At 35.2% G+C, this 22,510-nt stretch overlaps 1 protein-coding gene across 4 annotated transcripts in view; it reads left to right on the top strand.

Annotated features, from left to right (window-relative positions):
• The window catches only part of Src42A (Tyrosine-protein kinase Src42A), a 47,779-nt gene extending 29,559 nt beyond the window's left edge, over positions 1-18,220 (top strand). For 2 of the 4 annotated variants that reach the window (XM_002059300.4, XM_070210352.1), the window contains exons 3-10: positions 13,166-13,287; positions 13,406-13,490; positions 13,561-13,639; positions 14,907-15,075; positions 15,645-15,803; positions 15,933-16,110; positions 16,185-16,351; positions 16,419-18,220. In XM_002059300.4, the coding sequence (XP_002059336.1) occupies positions 13,166-13,287; positions 13,406-13,490; positions 13,561-13,639; positions 14,907-15,075; positions 15,645-15,803; positions 15,933-16,110; positions 16,185-16,351; positions 16,419-16,627 (1,168 nt within the window). In that variant the 3' untranslated portion in view covers positions 16,628-18,220. Of the gene's footprint in view, positions 1-6,058; positions 6,162-13,165; positions 13,288-13,405; positions 13,491-13,560; positions 13,640-14,906; positions 15,076-15,644; positions 15,804-15,932; positions 16,111-16,184; positions 16,352-16,418 lie in introns of those variants that run through there. The other 2 variants (XM_070210353.1, XM_032435803.2) reach the window with 2 other exon arrangements.
• The last annotated feature ends 4,290 nt before the right edge of the window (positions 18,221-22,510 follow it).

The raw sequence follows: 22,510 nt of genomic DNA, 5'->3' as shown, positions 1-22,510 counted from the left end.
CATTTACCATTTCATTCAGCTGCTTTTTTATGGCACTTGGAAAGTACAAACGGCTGGCAAAAAAAAAAAAACGTATATAAAAAATTGAGAGATATATATTTTAAGAATTAAGAGTATCGCCAGTTGCTGGCAAATCAAAGCAAAACTCTTAATGTATCTTAGACTAAATTCTTCTACAATTTTCCCATACACAAAATTTACTCTAATTTTCTAGACAACTCTGAGAAAATCTTAAATGCATTTTTTTCTTCTGAAATTCAAACTCTGCAAGCGCATAAAACTTCCCAAATGACGTCATGCTTAGTGCATTTGCACTTGTGGGATTTATGGTGCACAATAGGCGTCACACCCATTTCGGGGCACCATACTAATTGTGTTAGATCCAGACACAGCTGTCAGGTATTTTTTTTATTATTATTTTCTGTTTTCATACCGCAAATGTGTAGGCCAAAAACGTATGTAAAAATTTACAGTACATGCCATGACTTTCATTCTGTAGAAAATCTTGAAAAAATATAAATAAAAAATAAACCAAAGGGTGACTAATCAGAATGCTATTAGCAATACCAAGGCACTTGACCATTGAAAAATAGAGAAGGAGAAAAAAACCAAGCAATAATTGAAATTCAAAATAATTGTTCATGTATGACAAATACAAAAAAAAAAAAAAATAATAAAAATAAAAACGTCACACATACGCAATACACACCCAAGTTCGGAGACGTTCTAGTGTATTGTGTTTGTTTACAAGTTGGTGGTAAAGTGCCTGGTAAATATTTTTTTATAATAAAACAGCTTCTGCCAAATAACTATGCCAGTGTGTCTTGTTCCCACACGGTTTTTTCTCTCTCTCTCTCTCTCTCTCTCTCTCTCTCTCTCTCTCTCTCTCTTTGTTTTGTAGCGATCTTTCGCTTCCATGTTGTAATCACCGACAATGTCACGTCTTTATGTTATTAACCTGCCAATTATTTGACTATCAAAAATCAGTCAGGTACGTGGCCCGCAGAGCAGCTACTCCTCATTATACCTTCGGGTATTTGTGGTACCGTTTTGTTTTTAACTGTTGCCATGCCCCGAAATGATTTGGAGTAGAAAAAAAAAAAGTCGTGACCGTTTTCGAGACATGCTTTAATTAAGCGCTAAACAAACATGGCTCGACACATTTCAAACTTTGTTTTTTTTTTTTTTTGTTGGATTTTTGGTTTTTATTTTTCATTTATTTTATTTTTTGTTGTGTCTCTTTTTTTTTTTTTGAGTTTATCACCAGGTTTGAAGTTGTTTGCCGCTGCTTGTCTGGCGCTTGTCTCATTTTGGGGAGCTTTCGGGCTTTTTGCTCGAGTGGCTCAGCACGTGTGGCCCGAAACAAGTACAAAATGTTTGTACAATTTCGTATTGATATGCAAATTGCGGGACTGAACCAATTTGAAATGCATTTTGGCCTTGAAGTTGACTTGAATTTAATTTGCTTGACGACTCGAGTAGATTTATGCTTGTTTGTGCAGCTATCTGCAATAATGGCTTGAGCAAAATTTTATGATATTTTAATATCATAATTTAAAATATTTATAATAATATACGGAATGGCCAGTTTCGCGAAAAGTAGTTAACTTTAATCTCGAACAATTTTTATTATTATGGTCCAAATATTATATATTGTTCATTGCCATGAGATGCCTGCCAAATGTGGCTCTATACAATAAAATTTTGCATATTTTCGGCTAACCCAAAGGCACTCTACAAGAATATTATTATCAAATTTTTTGTCTGTAGCTCAAGATTTATTTCAAGTGTCACGGCTTAAATCGATATATATCGATTTATGAATGAACAACTAAATATAGCTTATGATTGTAGGGCAATCTCGTAAATTTGGTTCATTTAACCTTGGCAACCTTCAAAATAACTTCTTATTTTGTTCGTCATAAACTGTTTGCCATTGCAAGCGCATATTTTGGTTGCCCAATTGCCCAAATGAGTTTTGCCACCCACATGGACAAGTCTAAAATGATATTTACTTGGTGGTCGCAAATTAAAAGCACATTAGAAGTTGCTAAAAAGAGTGCATTGGGCAACGATGTGCGAGACGATGTGACAACTTGAGTATATATACGTATATCGTATCAAACCCTGCCGGAACCGACTATATATATTGTACATTTCTCCATGTGTCTTCTATATGTCGAACTGTTAATTTGCAGTGACTGCAAATGGCATGGGTGTGGTTGGTCTTGTGTGTGTATATGTGTGTGTGTGTGTGTTTGTGTGTACGTGTGTGGCTTAGTCGAGCCGCCCAACTAAGCATTGGAATTGTAACGCCCACTGGGCCAAATGCTCATCATTAGCTTTCAACGTTTGCTTTTGCTTTTGATCGGATTATTATATAAGAGCGCAGCAAATGCAACGTATGCATCACGTGATTAATTCAATTTATAAGGCGTGTGTACACTCGAAATACTTGACAATTCATTTCGAATTGCACTCAAGCGTTGCCATAACGATAAATTCGTACTTCGGACCCACTGCCCAATTGTGAATAAGCTATCGAACTCGCAACTGCGATACATTTAATAATTACTATAATTTGAGATGGGATTTTTATCTTCACGACAATTGTCGTGGAAATTATATGGGTTAGTCAAGCTGGACATGCACGAGGAGAGTTAAACACTGGGTAGAAATCTATATTCCAATGCTAAACTTCAAGAAAAAATAATTAGATATAAAGCGGGTCCAAAAACGAAACACGGATACTTCCTTATATTTTTTAATTTTTCCTGAAATTGATCCAAAGATATTAGTACATCTTAAATAAAGTTCTTAACATTTGGAAGTAAGCAAAAACTTTGTTAACCTCCAGCTAACGATTGACGAGCAAGCATTCTACAAGCAAGTTGTAAAGTAGAAGGAAGTTGTAAACTAGATTATAAGTTTATTTGAATAATCAAATGAACAAATAAATTAGTATTGTATCACACATTAATTTTATAAACAATCGGCTTCCCATATACCGTTATATACGAATATGGCTGACTGTAGTCGAAAAGTTCAAACATTTGTTTAGTTCTCAGCTTCTAGAATATACTTTCAATACACATATATGCTCTTAAACACATTTACAGGGTATCTGGACAATTAAACACCCTCAATGCAACCAAAATCCCATTGTATACAATTGTGAACAATAAACTCAGACCCCCTCCATGTATATACTATGCATAGATACAATAATAAACTCATGATTTCTGTTTTACCTTTCTATCAAAACACAGGCTTAGACAATGCAATTGACATTGAACTGCATGCAGCTTGGCTCTGAATTCAGCAGTATATAGCTTAAAATCCGGCTGCAGTTGATTTTAAATAGATACACAAATTGCTTAATAAAAAAAAAAATATTTTAGCTAGCCATAATTTGCTAGCCAAATTGTCAAGGTTAAATTACATTTGCGTGCTGGTAGAAAAAAGGTAATATAGATTTCTTGAGGGGGTGGTGGTGTCGCCCGTGTACTATAAGCAGACAGCACTTGTATAACCTATAATAAAGGGTATCTTAATTTTGTCAACAAATGTGTGCATGCATTATAGGAGGAGATATCTGCGACTACTCAAAGTTATATACTCTTGATTAGTATTAAAAGTCGAGTTGATATAACCATGTCCGTCCGTCTCTTCTTTGTAAAAATGTTACAAATCTTTGACTCGATACGTCTGTGTAATGCAGACGACTATATCATATTGAAATCATAGTGTGTCGGAATTGGCCGGATCGAAACCATTATATTATATAGCTATCATAGAAAGGCTTAAACAAATTACAGGCTATATGCTAGATCAGGACACTGTATCCCTATAACTATCAGACCAAGTTATTTTGACCAATCTTGGATTTTTGATTTTTAGCATGCTCTTAAGATTTAATCGAAACCCTACGCTTTACCATATTAAAGAAGCCTACTTTGCATTATATATATCTCCTATATATACAACAAAGTTTTCATATGAATGCAATTCAAGAACGGCATTAATCGCTCGGCATACCGAAGCTGGCCATTTTATAGCTTGGTTTTTTTTTTTGTGTTTTTTGCTAAGTGATGTTATCTGGAAAGCGCATTTTTCAGAACGCCTGAGAAAATGGTCAGCAAACGCTGCCCGTTGCCGGAACTTGATAATTTTCTTGGCGCTGGCTCTGACTCCGACTCCGACTTTGACTCTGGCGCTGGCCTTTTACTTACAATGCATTTTATGGCCTGTGGCCGTTTCTATTTGCACATTTTCACTGCTAAAATGGCAACGTGCAACCTGCTAGCCGGGCTACATTGCTGAGCAGATTCTTAACAAAAACGAAAAAAAAAATAACCAACAACAAAAATGTTTGTCCGTCGCATTAGCAGGCATTAGCTGCACTGCCGCAAAATCGAAAGCCTGGCATTAACAAATTATTTCTGCATAAAATTGTGGCCCGGCCCGGGACATATAGGCGGCATGCAACAGGCAGAGGCTGGCAACTGGTAAATGCTAGTTGGATAGTTGGCTGCAACTTGGCTATTTTTAGTCAGAGTTCCAGCAGGCTCTGCTGGCAATTTTGTTGCCATTAAGTATAGCCGGGCGTTGTTCGTCCATCCGTCTCTGCATTGATTTCAAATTTGTTTCGCACGAACTGCAATAGGCTGTAGCCACGCCCTGCCTATTGCCTTATACGTGCTACTAAAATAAATAAATGTCGTTTGCCAGTCGTGTTAGGCAGCAGCCACAGCCACAGTACAGGATGCCCGGCTACACAGACTCTGGCTGGCAAACAACAATTAAATAAACGCCGGCAACTGTTGCCGCTGGCAATTGCTGCTGTTGCTACTGGTTAAGTGCTGCTCTGCAGCTAACAATAACTAGCTAAACAGCATTGGCCATTGGCCAGTTTTCTTATTATTATTCCATTTTTTTCCTCTTTTACTTAGCCGCAAGGCTTATTCAACCAGCTTCGGCTGCTCCTCAATTGGCGCCAGCAACAATTATGTTGTGTGTGTCTTTGTGATTTGGTTTGGTTTGGTTTTATAAATAGACACTTTGCTCCCATTGTGGTCCACAACTGTCATTTGTGGTGCGTGCTGTGTCCAGTTCCAGCTCTTGTGATTGGCAGCCAGCTAACGTTTAAATGCAGCCAGGAAATGAAATTTCAATTGTGGCTCTATCAGCATTTCGTATCTCGCTTTTTTTGGTCTATGTTCAAGAATACAAGTTTTCCGATTATAGTTTTATAAAAAAATCAAGTTATTTTTTTTTTCATTTAAGCAGCAACTGCCCAAACAACGCTTACATAAGTAGAGTCATATGTTGAAGAAACTTTAAAAAATAAAATTGGAACTGTCAACATGTTAGAAACTGACACCTCCCGTAAAGAGCAGGGATACTCTTCAATCAATCTGCTAGTCCTACGTACATATATTATATGAAGAAACTTTTTTAATCAAGGGTATTTACAATTCGGCATAGTTATTCTATAAAAAAAAAAAACAGCCATAAGAACACAGTCAAGTATATGGTATCTAACATATATGTGTTAATATTATTAAAAAGACATAGCTTGGGCATATATATATATACATATATACGACCTTAATGAACCATATTCAGCTTTCCCCCCGACCACTGCATCACGTATTTGCCCTAATTAAATATGCATTTTACAACTAACTGCACTATTTGCCCAGCATGACGGGCAATTTCAAGTCCAATTGGAAGTTGCTTTTGCTGGCTATTTGCATAGCTGTTCGGGCCAGTTGAGTCTGTGGCAAGTTCATTCATTTATTCCACAGCTGAAACAAATATCAATATGCACATTTTATTGTGAGTGTCTTGGCCAAGACAAGTGCGCGCCGCAATAAACGCAATAGATGCATAAATAAATTATTCATTTCGCTTTCTTATTTGCATTGTTTCACCTACAAATGTAGCGTGTCAAAAGTGCTGCCAGTCGTAGATATTTTAAATATTTATAATTATTAACAATTTTTAATGCATTTTAACGATAACTAATTGCATTTTTTTTACCATTTTTTTTCAGGTAAGTTTGAGCTTGATAAGCGCTGTGAAAAACAAAATCAAAATCAAATTTGGCTAAGTATTATATGCTAAGTTTATTTAGGTACATTGATAGATATTTTTTAAAATTTTTTTTACTATATTTTTAATTGTTTTAAAGCCTTATTCTGATATTACGCATACGCCGCGTTGCACAGGCCGCTTAATTGGCCTGTTGACAGTATATTGCACGTACTGTTTGTTGTTTATTTCGCGGTGCGTTCGGGTTTTATAAATGTTTTTAATTAAAAATATTTTAAAATAAAAACATGCATGTGGACAGGCGTCGGCTATCGGAACAAGCAAAAACAACAGCAAGTAAATATAAATAAAATCAAAACATGACCAAGACAACAATTATAGAGAAAGTGACAGTTGCCCGCGAAAAAAAAAACTACATGCCGCATACTCCAATTAATATGCACAGAAACAAGTGAAAAATCAAATCAGGAATTAAAGCTGATCGAACATATATGGACAAATTCAAAGATAATAAACAAATTGGCCTCGTGCTCGAGGAAAAGTTTTGTTTTTTCTGTTAAAATTCAGCTAAATTAACAGCTTGTACGCTTGGTCCGGCCCAATCACACACACACATACACACACACACACACACAACAGCTGAGCCCAGTCACTTACGTAGTGTCAGAGTTAAACTCTTCTGAGGTAATTCACAGCCTCTGAATCATGCGTGACGTTTCTTAACAACAACAAAGCAAAAAAAAAAATTAAAACATAAAAAAAACTTGTTTGCCAGACGAGCGCTAACTGAAAACGCAAATTACATGTGCATATGCATACATATATCTTTATATATATATATACATATATATATATTTCTGTATATGGCTTATAATGCATGGCTAATTGCACAAACAATGCAACAACAACAACAGCAGCAGCAACATCATGACCTGCTTCAATAAATCCAACCCAAAACCCAATGCAATTAAGCGACTACCGCTGCCAATTGGCAATTGGGCCAGCCGTTTAACAATTGACAGTGGAACGTCGGAACCCGTTGCTTGGATTGGTTGTTTGTTGTTTTTCTTGTTGTTGTTATTGTTACTGCCAGAGTTAGTTAGTGGCACAATTTGTGCCTCAATTGTCTAGAATTGGGCACGGTGAAAACAACATCAACAACATACCCACACACACACCCCTGTGTCAGTCACTGGGATTCCAGTGAGCACGTCAAGTGTTGGCCAGGCAAATTGGAGCAGATCCAGTAGAAAAATATGAGACCCTCCCCCCTCTACACTAACCGCCTCCATATATCAAGCTACAATCGCAAACAAACGAACTCGAACAGGTGAAAAGAATATACATGTATTAATGATATATTACTCAGCTATATTAAATTGTGCCTAAATAACAAAATAATAATAGTAATATAATTAATTATTATATTATATATCAATTCAAACCTGACTATTCCTATTTTTTTGGCCACCGCTGTAAACACTGCACATGTGCAAAGTGCAGACCGGACACAGCATCAACTATGCAACAACTAGCCAAGCACTTGGCAACTATTTTGGCCAGCTTGTTGCATCTAATCTAATTTTAACTCAAATGTGCATGTCGAAGCGCCTTGTTTGTGCATAAAATGCAGCGCCTGCAATTAAGTTAACAGCCAAAACAAGCCAAACGTGTTGCCCCAAAGCAAGTTGCAAGTGGCAAAAGCAGCAACAGCCGCCAACAGAGTCGCATCGTTCCACTAACCATGGCCAAAAACTCGCCACTAAGCCATGGCTGACGTAGAAAAATTGTAGAAAAAATATATGTGTGGAATATAAACAACAAGAAAGAATGAAGCTTAAATACACTTTACTTGAGAAATATGGCTTACAGCTTTGTAGATATATGAAGAGAGATGTGGGATTTATTATTTGAATGGTCCTTGCAAAGCCCTTGTCTGTGTATAGAGCTAAATGATAAAGCAGTCTGATCCGGCCGAATGTGATATATTAACTAAAAAGACTAATCATGGATATATATATAAACTTATGAAGCCACCTTCTGTGTGCTACAGACTTCGTGACAAAGTTATAATACCCTCTGCGAGAGTATAATAAAGTTAACAAAAAGCCAAAACATGTAGCAAGTATCTTTGGCTCGCTGTTGCAGCCGCAACAACAACAATAACAACAACGGCAACTGCAACATCAACTGGTGTGTATATTTTTAGACATTACGTTGCGCTTGCGTTGTTTAAAAATAGTTGCGCCCCAGTCGCCACAAGCTAAGTGTGTATGTTGTTGTTGTTGTAGTAAAAGGCTGCGCAGTCGCAACGCATTTGATTTTGGCTTTGGCTTTGTGCAGCCAGGCAGCTCTCCATAGACAGACAGGGAGACCAACCACATCTATAAATATCGCTACGCTTTTTCTAGAACAATTTTTCATGTTAGGCCGCTGCGTTTATTTGCCGTGTAATCAGGGTGTTGCTTCTACATGAACATAATATATTGATATTGATATGTCTGGTCGAGCAGAACTTATTACAATTGGCAGTTGAGCACATAACAAGGCACGAGATATGTTGTCTATTTACTCATAAATACTCTCACGTACTTATAACTACTCTCATATGCACGCATCGTCTGCGTACACTCGCAAAAAATTGTGCTGCTTGTGAGTACCTGGTACTAGGCATAAGAAGAAACATATGAAACTAAAATAAATTTTGACCATAATCTTAAATGCTTGATTATACTCGTAAAGGTCTTTTAGTTCTGATGAGTACTCGTAAATGCTCGCAATTACTCGTTAATACGCTTAGTAAGAAATCGTAATTATCAGAAATTATTCTTAAATGAGTACTCGCAAGTACTCGGAAGTACTTGCGCATACTTTATGTACTCGAAAATGCTTGGAAGTACTCTCATATGTTTGTACTCATAAATACTCTCGTATACTCACATATAATCACCTTTAGCAGTCTGTTAACTACTTCTAAGCTATACTATATGAAAACGGAAGTTTTTCCTGAATTCCAAAACATTTTTCCCAAGTTACCAATATTTTTTTTGCCTGCAATAGTTTCCCATAACCAAGTTCTGCGTGTCTAGAGTCTATTGAATTGCAAAAGTCTCGAATTCCAATGCCGCAGCTTAGCTTTATGTCGTCTATAGCCAGCGGTGGTGCTGTGTTGCGACGGTTTGTGGTTTCGTTTCACATTAACCGCCTAACCAGAAAAAGAGAAGCACCATGGCAGCTGCAACGGGCCAAAAGGATGCGTATGTGCATCCAGCCAAACAGTGTGTAATTAAAGTGTTGCATATTTATGAAAGTCATGCAGGCACACACAAATTGACACAAACACACACTCATTTTAAATGGCCAGCTATCGATGTGGTCTATAAATAGGCTAAATGCTATGGCCAGGTTAACTGGATGGTGCTAAAGCAAAATGTATGCGCCTTAATGGCGTCTAATAAATGCTCATTGGCATAATAGACACGTGCTCCAAACTGGCATATGCACATTAATAATGAGTTGATTGATTGACCAATCAAAGTGCTTGCACTTGAGAGTCAACATTCATTCACAAGGAGCTGCTGCCTGTCATCCTGCTGCCCGTTGACGGGCAAATTGCCTTTGTTGCAAAAGCGCTCGTTGATGATGTTGGCAATGGCAGACAACCGTTTGCCCGATGACAACTCCGCAGCATGTGTAATCAAGAAAGCAGCAACAGCAATGGGAAGAAGTTAACACATATAAATTCTGCAAACGGGTCTAACCGACTGCCTAATACCTATTATAAATTAAACAGACTAACTGCCCAAATAGCTAAGATATATAGATTTATTTGATCCTTCCTCCTGGTTGTTTGAATTAATCTCAAGGGGAGTATCTCCAGCTGTGAATCTTTACAGTACGAACTTTGAGACCTTCTGCATTTAAGACTTGATAGTTCCAGCTTTAAAGCTATGTAAGATATAGATTGAACCCTTTCTTCTAATGGACATGGCCATTTATTCGTATATATTCTCAAGTTTATACGAACGCACGAATGAGCACCTGGCAAACAACCAGTATACCCAATCTTCACTTTGTGAACGAGCATAATAAGACTCCCCTAACGCAGCAGACAGCCAATTAAAAGTGCCAGCCAAGTTAAGAGTTGCGTCGAGTTGAAATCGAGTCCGAGTCCGAATGCGAATGCGAGCTCAGGTCCGCAAGTTCTTTTAATGATAGCTTTAAATGGCTTTTGCGCAATCAGATTACTTGCAGTTTTGCCCGTTGAATTCCAGCTAACTAAATTGCTCCAGGCAATAGCAGAAAATACAACAACAGCAAAAAATGGAATAAAAACACGCACTCGACTCGTTCCCAGCACTCTATCTGCCTTCTGCCTCCAACTCCGCCAGGCTGTTTGCATTCTAAGCCAAAGTGAAATTCAATAGAACTGACAAATGCCATTTGCGAGCGGTGCTTGTGCTCCATGAAGCCCATCTAGAATCGCATCCCATTCTGTCTTGCCAGTTGCTGTGCATGTTTCTATACCACGTAACTGTGCCTACTCAAAGGGTATATATGGCTAGCTCAAAAGTCTTACAGTTTCAATTACCAAGCTCTTTTTATAGCAACAGCTCGAGAAGTTCTTAAAAACCAAGAAAAGTTCTACTCAACCCTTTAAATCCAATTTCGGTGTAATATACCCCTTTCATCGGCCAGGATCGAGCTTTATCTGGCCGAGACATCACTCTGATATACTGACTGACTCTCAGCTTCATTAAACTCGCGACTCAATCACTATTAATTAAGTGTTGCCACCTATTTTATAGGCTATCCTTTTGGTATATCACACCCGTGCACTACTTCTTCCCTGGCAGTTAAAGCTAGGCCAGGCTGCCCACACACCTGATCGCACTTCGCACGTTCCCCGGGTGCCAGAGACTGGAGTTGGAAGTTCTCTTTTATGCAAATGCTTTTGTGTTACTTGGGGCATTCCAGGCTATTTGGTTATTTCTGTGCATGCACAAGAGCCTGTTGCCTTGGTATTTGTGTGCACATGTGAGCATGTCCTTGTGCACAAAATTTTTATTTTCACTTTTTGTTTTCGCCACGTTTTAAGACTCAACACTCCCCTTACCAGTTGCCGAAGTCTGTGTCGTTGTTTGTGGCTGTCGCATCCATTGAAATGAAAAGTTTTGTACGTCCGGAAAATGCTTTCTGCTGCTGCTGCTGCTGCTGATGAGTTTTCTTTATCGCATTGACGCCAACATCTGCTGCTGGGCAGCGAAACCGAGAGGGACGCATACAAAAAATACAACCGCAATTCAATGTTTAGACAAAAGATCGCAAATGGCTTCGTTTCTACACATAACCCACATAAAAGTTGACTCATCTACAATGTGTTATATATACCTATACATATGCAAATGTGTGTGTCAATTATTGTAATGCAACTGTCAGATACATATTTTTTGTGCATATATGCATGAGTATATGTGTGTATTATATTTTTACAACACATTTTACATGCATTTTTATGATATGGCACATTTTGATCCAAGATTTTGTCATCTCTTTAACACTCTGTTGTCACGAACTTCAAAAATGTGAATTGGTTTCGTTACGGTTCGATTATATAACAAAAATCATTTTTTTAATTGTATCTACAGTTGCCCGATGAAACAGCATAAAAGGCAAATAGAGATAAAAAGAGAGAGAGAGAGAGTGGTGAAGAGAAATAAACTCAATCACAATAGCAGCTAGTTTATTAAGGTCAATGTTAATGCCAGACAAGATACATTTGACAGCTACTTTTAACAAATACAATCATGTTATTTGACACTTTGGTGTATTTATCATGAGACTGTTAAGTGTTTAAAGGGGATTTTCACCTAAAAAAACGATCTGAGATCTGAGAAGAGAGAAGAGAGTTCTATAGGATGGAGTTTTAAAAAAATTCCAGCAAAAAAAGTTGGGAAACGGTGGACGAAGTTCTTGGAAAAACAATCAACAATAAAGCAGTCAAGCGTCACGTGGAAATATTGTGTGCCTTAGAGGTCTGACTGTTGAACTAGCAAGTGTCAGGTCGCTGGTTCAAATCCAGAAGTAATTAGCCATAAATATACGTGTGTTGCGAGCTTTAAAAGCTTTGCATAACTCTGAACTGAGCTGGAATTATACAAACAATTTCTTTACCACTTGCATCATCAGCATTAATTAATTAAACCAGGCAAAGCCGCTTAATTTCTTGTAGTACTTGTGCTGTTGATAGTTAAAAATATCATTTCATATAACTTAAGAATTTTATAGTTCATTCGAGTGCCATAAATTAATCAATATTTTTTAAGGCAAATGGAACTCTCAACAATTCAGCTTAATTTTCAGATAAATCCAACTAGATAATGGCACACACAAATCGCGGTAACACTTCACATAAATATTAAAAACTGAAAGAAAAAAATAAAATAAGAAAAAACTTCAAGCAATTTCCGCAATTTTAGATTCGGAAGCGCAATTAAAGTTGAATTTAAAATGCTCGCTAAATGCATAAATAAAATAAATTTGTCGCTAAGAAAGAAAAAAAAAACTGAGTGAAAAAAAGCAAGTGGTGCATAGTATAAAATTGTTGCATAAATTACAAAACATTTGCAATAATTTAAAACAACAAAAAAGTGGTTAATAATTGACAAAAAAGGAAGATAATTTAAATAAATTGTGCACGTTTCAGATTAAACTAATTGCATAATAATTTAATTACACGCCGGAAAAAAACAAAAACGCAGTTAAAAATTACGCTATGAAATACATCTGAATATTAAAAATAGAATAAAACACGTTCCACAAAGCTGATACAGTAGCTAAAGCCCAGTAAATTACTCAATCCAGGTGCAGCTGGGTTGTGGCAGAGGTGTGTGAGGGGGCGGGGAGAGAGGCAACACCCACGCACGTGCCTCCTTCTGTGCCCGAACTGCATTGATATGAAATTTGTTGTTATAGCCTCGCTTTAGCAGTTTCCTTAATAAAACCTACAATTTTACGACTAGCTTTTAACTTGATTTTATGTGTGCATTTACATATAAATATATTTCGCTAACGACAATTTCCTTTTGTATTTTAATTGTGATTGCAGTTGGTACTTCCGCAAAATCAAACGCATTGAGGCTGAGAAAAAATTGCTACTGCCGGAGAACGAGCACGGCGCATTTTTAATACGCGATTCCGAGAGCCGTCACAATGACTACTCGCTATCAGGTGGGTGGGCTATAAATGGCATGCGTAATGCCATTCTACTCTTTGAATTACAATGCATATACTATAACGAAAAATATATATATATATATATACATACATATGTATGTCTAATTTGCAGTTCGCGATGGCGATACAGTTAAACATTACCGCATCAGACAATTGGATGAGGGCGGCTTCTTCATTGCCAGACGCACAACATTCAGGTTAGTTTACAAATACGCTTTTAATCCCCCCTCCGCTAATTTACTCTCGTCTATATTTAACTTTAAACAGAACGCTACAAGAGCTTGTCGAGCACTATTCCAAGGATTCGGATGGCCTGTGCGTCAATCTCTGCAAACCGTGTGTACAGGTAAGCCATAAGTATTCCGTATTATGCCGTATATTCATGGTATTAGCTTTTGTTTATTCGTACATGCATTTTAACATGCACATAACATTCATCTAAGATTACGTTTTGCTAACATTAACATGACATTTTACATTTAACATTTTCATTATGATTTCTCATTATTTACATAAAAACTTAACGGAAACGATTTTAAAATATTTTTTTTTGTTGTATTTTTTCCTTTAATTAATATACTAACGATATTATGAAAAAAATACTAACAAATAAAAGACAAATACATTTACGGGTATTTTTGAGGTAGGATTTTGTACTTAAACATAAACGTTAATGTGTGTGTGCGTATGCGTGTGTGTTTCTTTGCCACAGCCAAAAAAAAAAACACCATCACGCCAAAATTTATACCAAAAAAAACCCATTCATTTTATTTAATTCATGAATAGCCAAAGTACAAAGTGCAATTAAATGCAAAAGAAAAAATCCCAAAACAAATTATTCAAAATTAATGCCAGTTAATTTTGGGATCATAATTTCAATCAATTTAAGATATTTATATGGATATAACAATTTTTAAGTCAGTTATAAAAGTCTGCACTAAAACCAGTTGAGACTTATAAGCTGGCAATTGTAAATAAACACCCTTACGCTTGCAGCTGCGCAATCCTTGCCTAAAAACTTTGTCTAATTTGTTGTAGGCATTTTCAAGCTTACGCCAGACTCTACTTATAAATATAATTAACTTTAGTATAATTTATATACTTTGTGTATATTATCTTGCTTCATCGAGTGTACATATATGAGCTTTGTATTTGGTGCAACTGCCAAATCGCGTGTCTAATTTATGCAGAAAACAAAACAAAAATGCAAAAAAAAAAAACACAAAACTCTGCGAAGGGCATGCAAACAATTTCAAGTAATGCACTTTCAAATTTACAACGCCCCGTGAGTCAGCGTGTTCGGCTTAAACAATGCAAACATTTGATTAAATGCACTTTGACTTTGGCTAAAGGCCAACACACAATTATAACAATAACAGCAGCCAAATTACAACATAAATTGCTCTTTTAGCAACTCCTTCGCTCTTCAATACGACTAAAAATCATATTTTGTATATAATGCCTAAATATATGCCACATTTACAACCGATTCTCAATTGGCACCTTCATTGAAACGAGCCCAAAAGCACACACCATATCTAAACAATTAGCTCCTACAAATATATAGCATTTATTTATGTTTGTAAAACTAATGAATTTGTACTCTATCGCAGATTGAAAAACCTGTCACCGAGGGCCTATCGCATCGAACACGCGATCAATGGGAAATCGACAGAACTTCGTTAAAATTCGTACGCAAACTGGGCTCCGGACAGTTTGGAGACGTCTGGGAGGGACTATGGAATAATACAACGCCCGTGGCTATCAAAACCCTCAAGTCGGGTAAGTCAAATGAGATTCTTGATCGAAATATACCCAAAAATTCAAATGGGAAACTTTCCTATCCGATTTTCATACCGGAATTAAATATTGAAATAGTGACCTTCGAATTTGAATCAAAATCTTCATATTTTCTTAAATACCTAATTTTTTTCTTCTCTAATTAAAAATGTATATATCTTATTTTGTCTTGATCCAAATATGATCCAAATATGCTATAAAATTTAAATGGGAAATCGCTTTTTATCGATTTCTTGAAAATGGAGCAAATTATCGATTATCGGGAACTAGAAGGATCTACGATAGACAGATAGATAGACAGACAGAGGGACATGGCTAGGTTGACTTAGTTATTAATGCTGATCAAGAATATATATCATTTATAGGGTCGCAGATGCTTCCTTCTGCCTGTTACATACATTTGCAAAAAACCATTTCCATTGGATACAGTGTATAAAAGAACATTTTTTTGAACTTGTTCTTAGCTTCCTTCTGCTAGCACCTTAATGTGAAAACTGCTTTTAAAGAACATTTTATCTAGCTTATAACATTTCTCAAATTCCGACTTGCAGGCACAATGGATCCCAAGGACTTCTTGGCCGAGGCTCAAATAATGAAGAAACTACGCCACACCAAGCTCATACAGCTATATGCGGTCTGCACCGTCGAAGAGCCCATCTATATTATAACAGAGCTCATGAAGCATGGTTCCCTATTGGAATATCTGCAAGGTATGTCGGGATATGGGTCACAAAATTGACTAACACAGCATTTGATTCATGAACGCCTCTCGACAAACGCTTTATCAATCCATCGTGTCATTAAATAGTTCTGATGTATGTGTTTTTAATATCTTTTAGCAATTGCAGGCAAATGTCGTAGCATCAAAATGCAAACGCTGATCGATATGGCTGCCCAAATAGCCGCTGGCATGGCCTATTTGGAATCGCAGAACTATATACACAGAGATTTGGCGGCGCGTAATGTTCTCGTTGGCGATGGGAATATCGTAAAGATTGCCGATTTCGGTTTGGCACGGTAACTACAACGAATTCAAAATTAAATTTCAATTGTAATTTGAATCTAATCAAATTTTATTTGCCATCATCAAGACTAATCAAGGAGGATGAATACGAGGCACGCGTGGGCGCACGCTTCCCCATTAAATGGACAGCGCCAGAGGCGGCCAATTATAGTAAATTCTCAATTAAATCGGATGTGTGGAGCTTTGGCATTTTACTCACCGAACTGGTCACCTACGGACGCATACCCTATCCAGGTGGATAAAATATAATCAATTTATATTTTCAATACTTAAATTCGTCTATTCCCTCCCCTTTTGTTAGGCATGACCAATGCCGAAGTATTAACCCAGGTGGAGCACGGCTATCGTATGCCCATGCCGCCCAATTGTGAACAGCGTCTGTACGAGATTATGCTGGAGTGCTGGCACAAGGATCCGATGCGCAGACCCACATTCGAAACCTTGCAATGGAAGCTCGAGGACTTCTATACATCCGATCAGAGTGACTATAAGGAGGCGCAGGCCTACTGATAAATGCTTTATGCGCCCGCTGCCAAACATTGGCAAACTGGCTGCAACAGAGTGGCGCCCGGCGCTGCAGCCAGCCAAGCGGAGCAGACCAACAACAGCAACAACAACAAGAAGAAGAACGAAACATAAAGCAAACGTGCGCCGTAAAACAGCAACCCAAAACGGACAATTCTTATTTAATTACTTATTTCAGTTTTGCACACATTTTCTATGGCATCATAAAGAAACAAAGGAAAGGCAAATATGTAATCCCACGCTCCACCAAGAGCTGAGTGTACGTCTAGATATCAATATATATATATATATATTGAGATATCTATATATATATACAAACATATATAAATATATAGGAATTACATGTTATTAGCGTTTAAGGCAGGAGGATTTTAGTGTTTAGGGCAGGCGGATTGCAGTGTGCTAAGAATGAAAGTATATATATATATAAATAGATATATATACATATTTATATATATATATATAAAAAATTATATGTATGTGTATTAATATTTGTATTTTTGATTTCAAAACACTTCTTTTGTTTCATAAAACGCATGTACATTTATATAGCTGTGTATGTAACATATATCGTCATGATTTATTCAATCGAGCGCTATTCTAGAACGCTGATTTATATAAAGTGCATATATCTATATAACAGATGTATTACTAATCATATGGCGCACGCATACATATACATATAGTTCACATATATATATATATATATATATACGAAACGCATAAAGTCACAGTTTTTTATAGGATCTTTATATGCATATTTGTTCTTTTTAGTTATTTAGCCATTATAAACGATATTTAAATACTTATATATTTATGCTTTTAGTTAAAAACATTACGTGTCTTACCTTACAAACACACACATATACACACATACACACACATACACACACACACACACACACACACGCACACACACTCAACATAATCAACGACATATATGCTTTATCTTTATCGTATAATCGTAAAAAGCAAAACAAAAAACAAAAATGAAAAAAGAAAGTAAATGTAAAACGATTAAAAGTAATTAATAATGCAATGCAATAAAGTAAACTCCATATTATTAATGTTATACATTTTAATTGTAATTTTTAACCATTAAATTAAACGCATTCAAACACGAATTCATGTACATTTAGTGAACAAAAACATCAAAATAAAAATTTATTATCTTAATTTATATAAACAAGAAAAAACAACCAAAATAGTCATTGCTAAGGTTTCAATTTTGATTTTTCAGTTTTTGTAGCTCATGTTTTTATATTGGTGAGTATTATTTTGATTATTGATAACACACTTTTGTTTTTATTTGTCTTTTGACTGAAGTGCAATAACCTGCTTATACTTACAATAAATTTCGAGCCCAACTAAGTTAAATACCTATACTACGTATATATCTTAAACAAGAAAGCATGAATTGAAGGCTGATTTTATAATGCTAACCCTAGTACTTATGTTTTCTTATCTAGTATGTATTCAAATGATTTGCCACTATGCGTTTTGCTTCTACCTACAATGCACAAAGTATATAAACATTAACAAAAGCAACTGTAATCAAAAAACAAATAAGTAGAAAACTTTTTCAAACTGTACTCAAATCGAATTATTCAACAAACCGATTTTTTTTTTTTTTAAACAATTTATGCAGAACTGTCACAACTTAATTGTAACTAGAAAACTGTCTTTAAAAAAATATATATGTGTTTAAACAATATACATGTATAACGATTGCAATATAATAAGTTTGATCAAATCATATGCGTATATGTAACAACTTTTGAACTATAAATTGTGAAATATATACGCAAGAAATTGACAATTTCGATGATATAATAAAGCGAGCATATATAAACATAGACGCATATATATATGGCTGTCTATATATATGCATATATATATATATATATATAATTAAGTTTTACACGTTAGGTTACTATAAAAAAATATATTTCAATTTATTATTTTCACTTAACGGCTACTTTTGTTGAGTACATTCAGATTTGCTTCCCGAATATGAACTGATTTATCTAACTGTTGCGGTCGCTTAGCAAACTTCGCTTTGAGAGAGTTTGAGTCAAAATTGAGTGAAGTTTGAGCTGCGTCAGCAATTATGCGTGGGATAGTACTCTGATGGGAACATTGACAGTGGCGTGATATTTAGGGTGAATTGTTTATGTCTACCAAAGGGGGACAGTTTGATCTTGACCAATGTCGATGTTATCACCAGGCTCTTTGTTTACAATATTAGAAATGTTTATAATTGTGCTTATGCTTATGTGCTAAGATATGTTAAAGGGTGGGTGCGACTATGGATATGTCACTCCCCCAACCATTAGAAAAGTGCCTGTCCTCAGGTGTTTAAGTTTGGATATAGTGTAACATTTTCTTCTTTTACAATTGGTATATCTCCTATTATTGTAGGTGTTTCTTCTACTTTGGGTTTTTTATATTTTATAATTAATTTCTTAGGTATGCTTTTGAACTTATATGTCAAATACAGTGTTAAACTTATTAATATGATTACAAATATGGTTATTGTAATTATCTGGAATACATTGTTAAATTTTGTATGTGCATTTATAATTTGTTTCGTTTGTACAAACGAAAGTGGTTCTAATTTTATAACATCATTGCTTACGTAAATGCTTTGAGTATAATCTAACATATTGTTTGAAATTGAAATTTCATTAATTTGCAATGAACAATTAAAGATTTTTATTATATTGTTTCCTTCTATTGTTATTTCGTTATTTATACAATTATGGTTTAATATAGTTTTTGGTAAATTCCAAGTTAAAATTATATTTGGTTCTATGTAGTTGATTTGAAAATTTTGCAAAATTTTAGTATAACTACATTCTGATGTTATTTGGTTTAAAATTCCTGTTAAACATTCATTATTAATTAATTTTTTTGTTTCTCTGCTATAAACTTTTTTATCTTGGGTAAAATATTTTTCATGAGCTATTTCTGTCAAAATATTATTATTTTCATCCGGGTATGGAATTATTTCGAATACCGGGCTTTTTATTATTTCTCGAGGAATATGGGATATTATCAGTATTTCGTTTGTATCTGATTTAAACCAAGTGGAAGTTTTTGTATTCAACAATTTCTCAGAATTAACATGCAACAAATAGTCATGTTTTAGTAATTTTGGGTTAAAAATTCCTAATCTTGTGAGCTGCATTCCCATCTCAATGTCTTCTATATATTCTGTAAAGTGTTGTAAGTTAAATATAAGGATATCTAATTTCTTTCCTTTTTGTTTCTCTTGATCTAGTTCGTTCATGATTTCTATTCCTTTGTTTATAGCTTCTATTATGTAATTTAATTCGTTAACCTGAACGCTGTTTTCTGCTAAGTTGCTTATTTTTTGTTCAATTTCTGCTTTGTCTTCTTGATCTAATGTTCCAAATAAGTATTTATATGCTGTTCCTACTATGTTAACTAAACCTCTTTTGCTGCGTTTGGCTATTTTTAAGCCGTTTATTTCTCTGTTTAATTTTTCTACTAGGTATTCGATTTGTATAAGGTTATTGAATTCTTTACTTTGTTCAATTAAATTGTTAAAAGTTTCTTCGGTTTTTGTTGAGGTTATTTATTAGTTTTTCTTTATTAGCTTGAGTGTCATACTCTGGTGTACCTGCATATATGAATATGTCCGCTGGTGTTCTGTTAGTCGTTTTGTGCTTTGTTTTATGATTGTACGTGTAGAGTATAGTTTCAAATTTTGTAAGTTTATTTTCGACGTCTGAGTCGCTGTTAATGATTCTTAGTTTTTCGTTAACTGTCTTATGAAATCGTTCTACGTCGGATATACCGTTTTTACTAGTGGTTATATTAATATTTACTGCTTCTGATTTTAGCCATAATTGTAAAGCTGTGCACATAAAAGCTGAGTCTTTGTCTGCCTTTATTTCGATGGGTTTACCCATTTGGTTGAACACTTGTAATATAGCTCGTTTGGTTTCTAGCCAGTCTCTACTTTTTATTTCTATTAATGATGCAAATTTTGAATAGATATCAATGCAAGATAAAAATTGTTTATCTCCTACTATGTAAAAATCCATTACATATTTTTCTCGGATATTAGCGATTTCCGGAGTTATTTCGAAAGTTAATTTTGTATCTCTGTGTTCTGTTTTTGCGATGTTGCAAATCTCACATTCATTTATTAGATTTTGAATTAGATTTTGATAATCTGGGAAATAGTGGGTTTCTTTGAACCAATTGATAGTTTTTTCAATTCCTGGATGTAATAATTCTTTGTGCTTTTTTAATATTAATTCTTTGAATTCTGCGTATGTTTGAAGGTCTATTAATTTTGTACTAGTTTTCATTGCCTTTGTTGAATTATTCGGACTTATTATTTCTAAGTAGGCTTCTTGAAAAATTGGAAAATCTGCTTCGTTGTGGAAGTATAGCACACTTTTCTTTGTGCATAAGTATTCTTTTATTAATTCTTTGGCATGCGTATTAGTCATGTCTTTGTACGTAATTTTTATGTTGGTTTTGTGAAAGTAATTCGTAACTTTTGTTTCGTTCTCGGTTCCTTTTTCAAATTCTATTTGTCGATTATAATAATTAAGTGGTCTTTCTGTGATTTGTAAATGGTTACTGTTGTCTTCTTGAGCACTATGTATTGTTGCTCTTGTGCTAATTGTATCTTCGCCTAAGAAGTTTTCGTTTAATTGAATTCTGGACAGAGCATCTGCCACATAATTTTCTTTTCCTGGGACGTATTTAATTTGGAAATCAAACTCATTTAGCTTGATCTTCCACCTTTGTAATTTCATGTTAGGTTCTTTCATATTATTTAACCAGACGAGTGGTCTGTGATCACTAAGGATTTGAAATTGTCGACCAAAGAGATAGGACCTAAAGTATTTAGTGGCCCAAACGATTGCTAATAATTCTTTTTCAATCGTTGAATAATTTAACTCATGCTCGTTGAGAGTTCTACTTGCATAGCATATAGGCTTATGCTCTTGCGAAAGGACGGCCCCTATTGCCATATTACTCGCGTCTGTAGTTAATGAAAATGGTTTTTCGAAGTTAGGGTATATTAAAATTGGGTCGGATGTTATGAGTACTTTTAGCTTTTCAAACGCTAGCTCGTAGTCTCTGTCTTTTATATTGATTTTTGCTCCCTTTTTTAATTTAAGTGTTAATGGTTTTACTATATTAGCGAAATTTGGTATAAATTTCCTATAGAAACCACATAATCCTAGAAATGATTTAATTTCTTTTGGGGTTTTTGGAATTGGGAATTTGACAATTGCTTGTATCTTGTTGGGATTTGGTTTTATACCCTCAGTTGTGATGATGTGACCGAGAAATTCAGTTTCTTTTCTCATAAACTCGCATTTATCCAACTGTAGTTTTAAGTTAGCTTCTCTAAGCTTCTTAAATACCTTTTGTAGCGACAAAATGTGTTCCTCCAATGAAGTGGAAAAAATAATAATGTCGTCTAAGTAGACCAGACAATCTTTAAAAATTAAATCTTCTAAGAGATTGTTCATACAACGTTGGAACGTTGCAGGTGCATTCTTAAGACCAAATGGCATGCGAGTGTACTCGTAATGGCCATGTTTAGTCGAAAATGCGGTCTTGGGTATTGAACCAGGATCCATTTGGATTTGGTGGAAGCCTTTGGCTAGATCAATGGTTGTGAAATATTGACATTTTCCAAGTTTGTCTAATATTTCATCCATGATCGGGATAGGGTATTTATCATTAATAGTTAGTTCATTGAGATTGCGGTAATCTATGACTAACCGGAATTTTTGCTTTCCAGATGCATCGTTTTTCTTTGGAACGATTATTACTGGTGAGCAGTAAGGGGATTTGGATTTACGTATGATA

Source organism: Drosophila virilis, chromosome 5, assembly GCF_030788295.1.
Source record: "Drosophila virilis strain 15010-1051.87 chromosome 5, Dvir_AGI_RSII-ME, whole genome shotgun sequence".
NCBI lineage: Eukaryota > Metazoa > Arthropoda > Insecta > Diptera > Drosophilidae > Drosophila > Drosophila virilis.
Note: the sequence above shows the minus strand (reverse complement) of the source record. Positions and strands in the feature narration are given on the sequence as shown.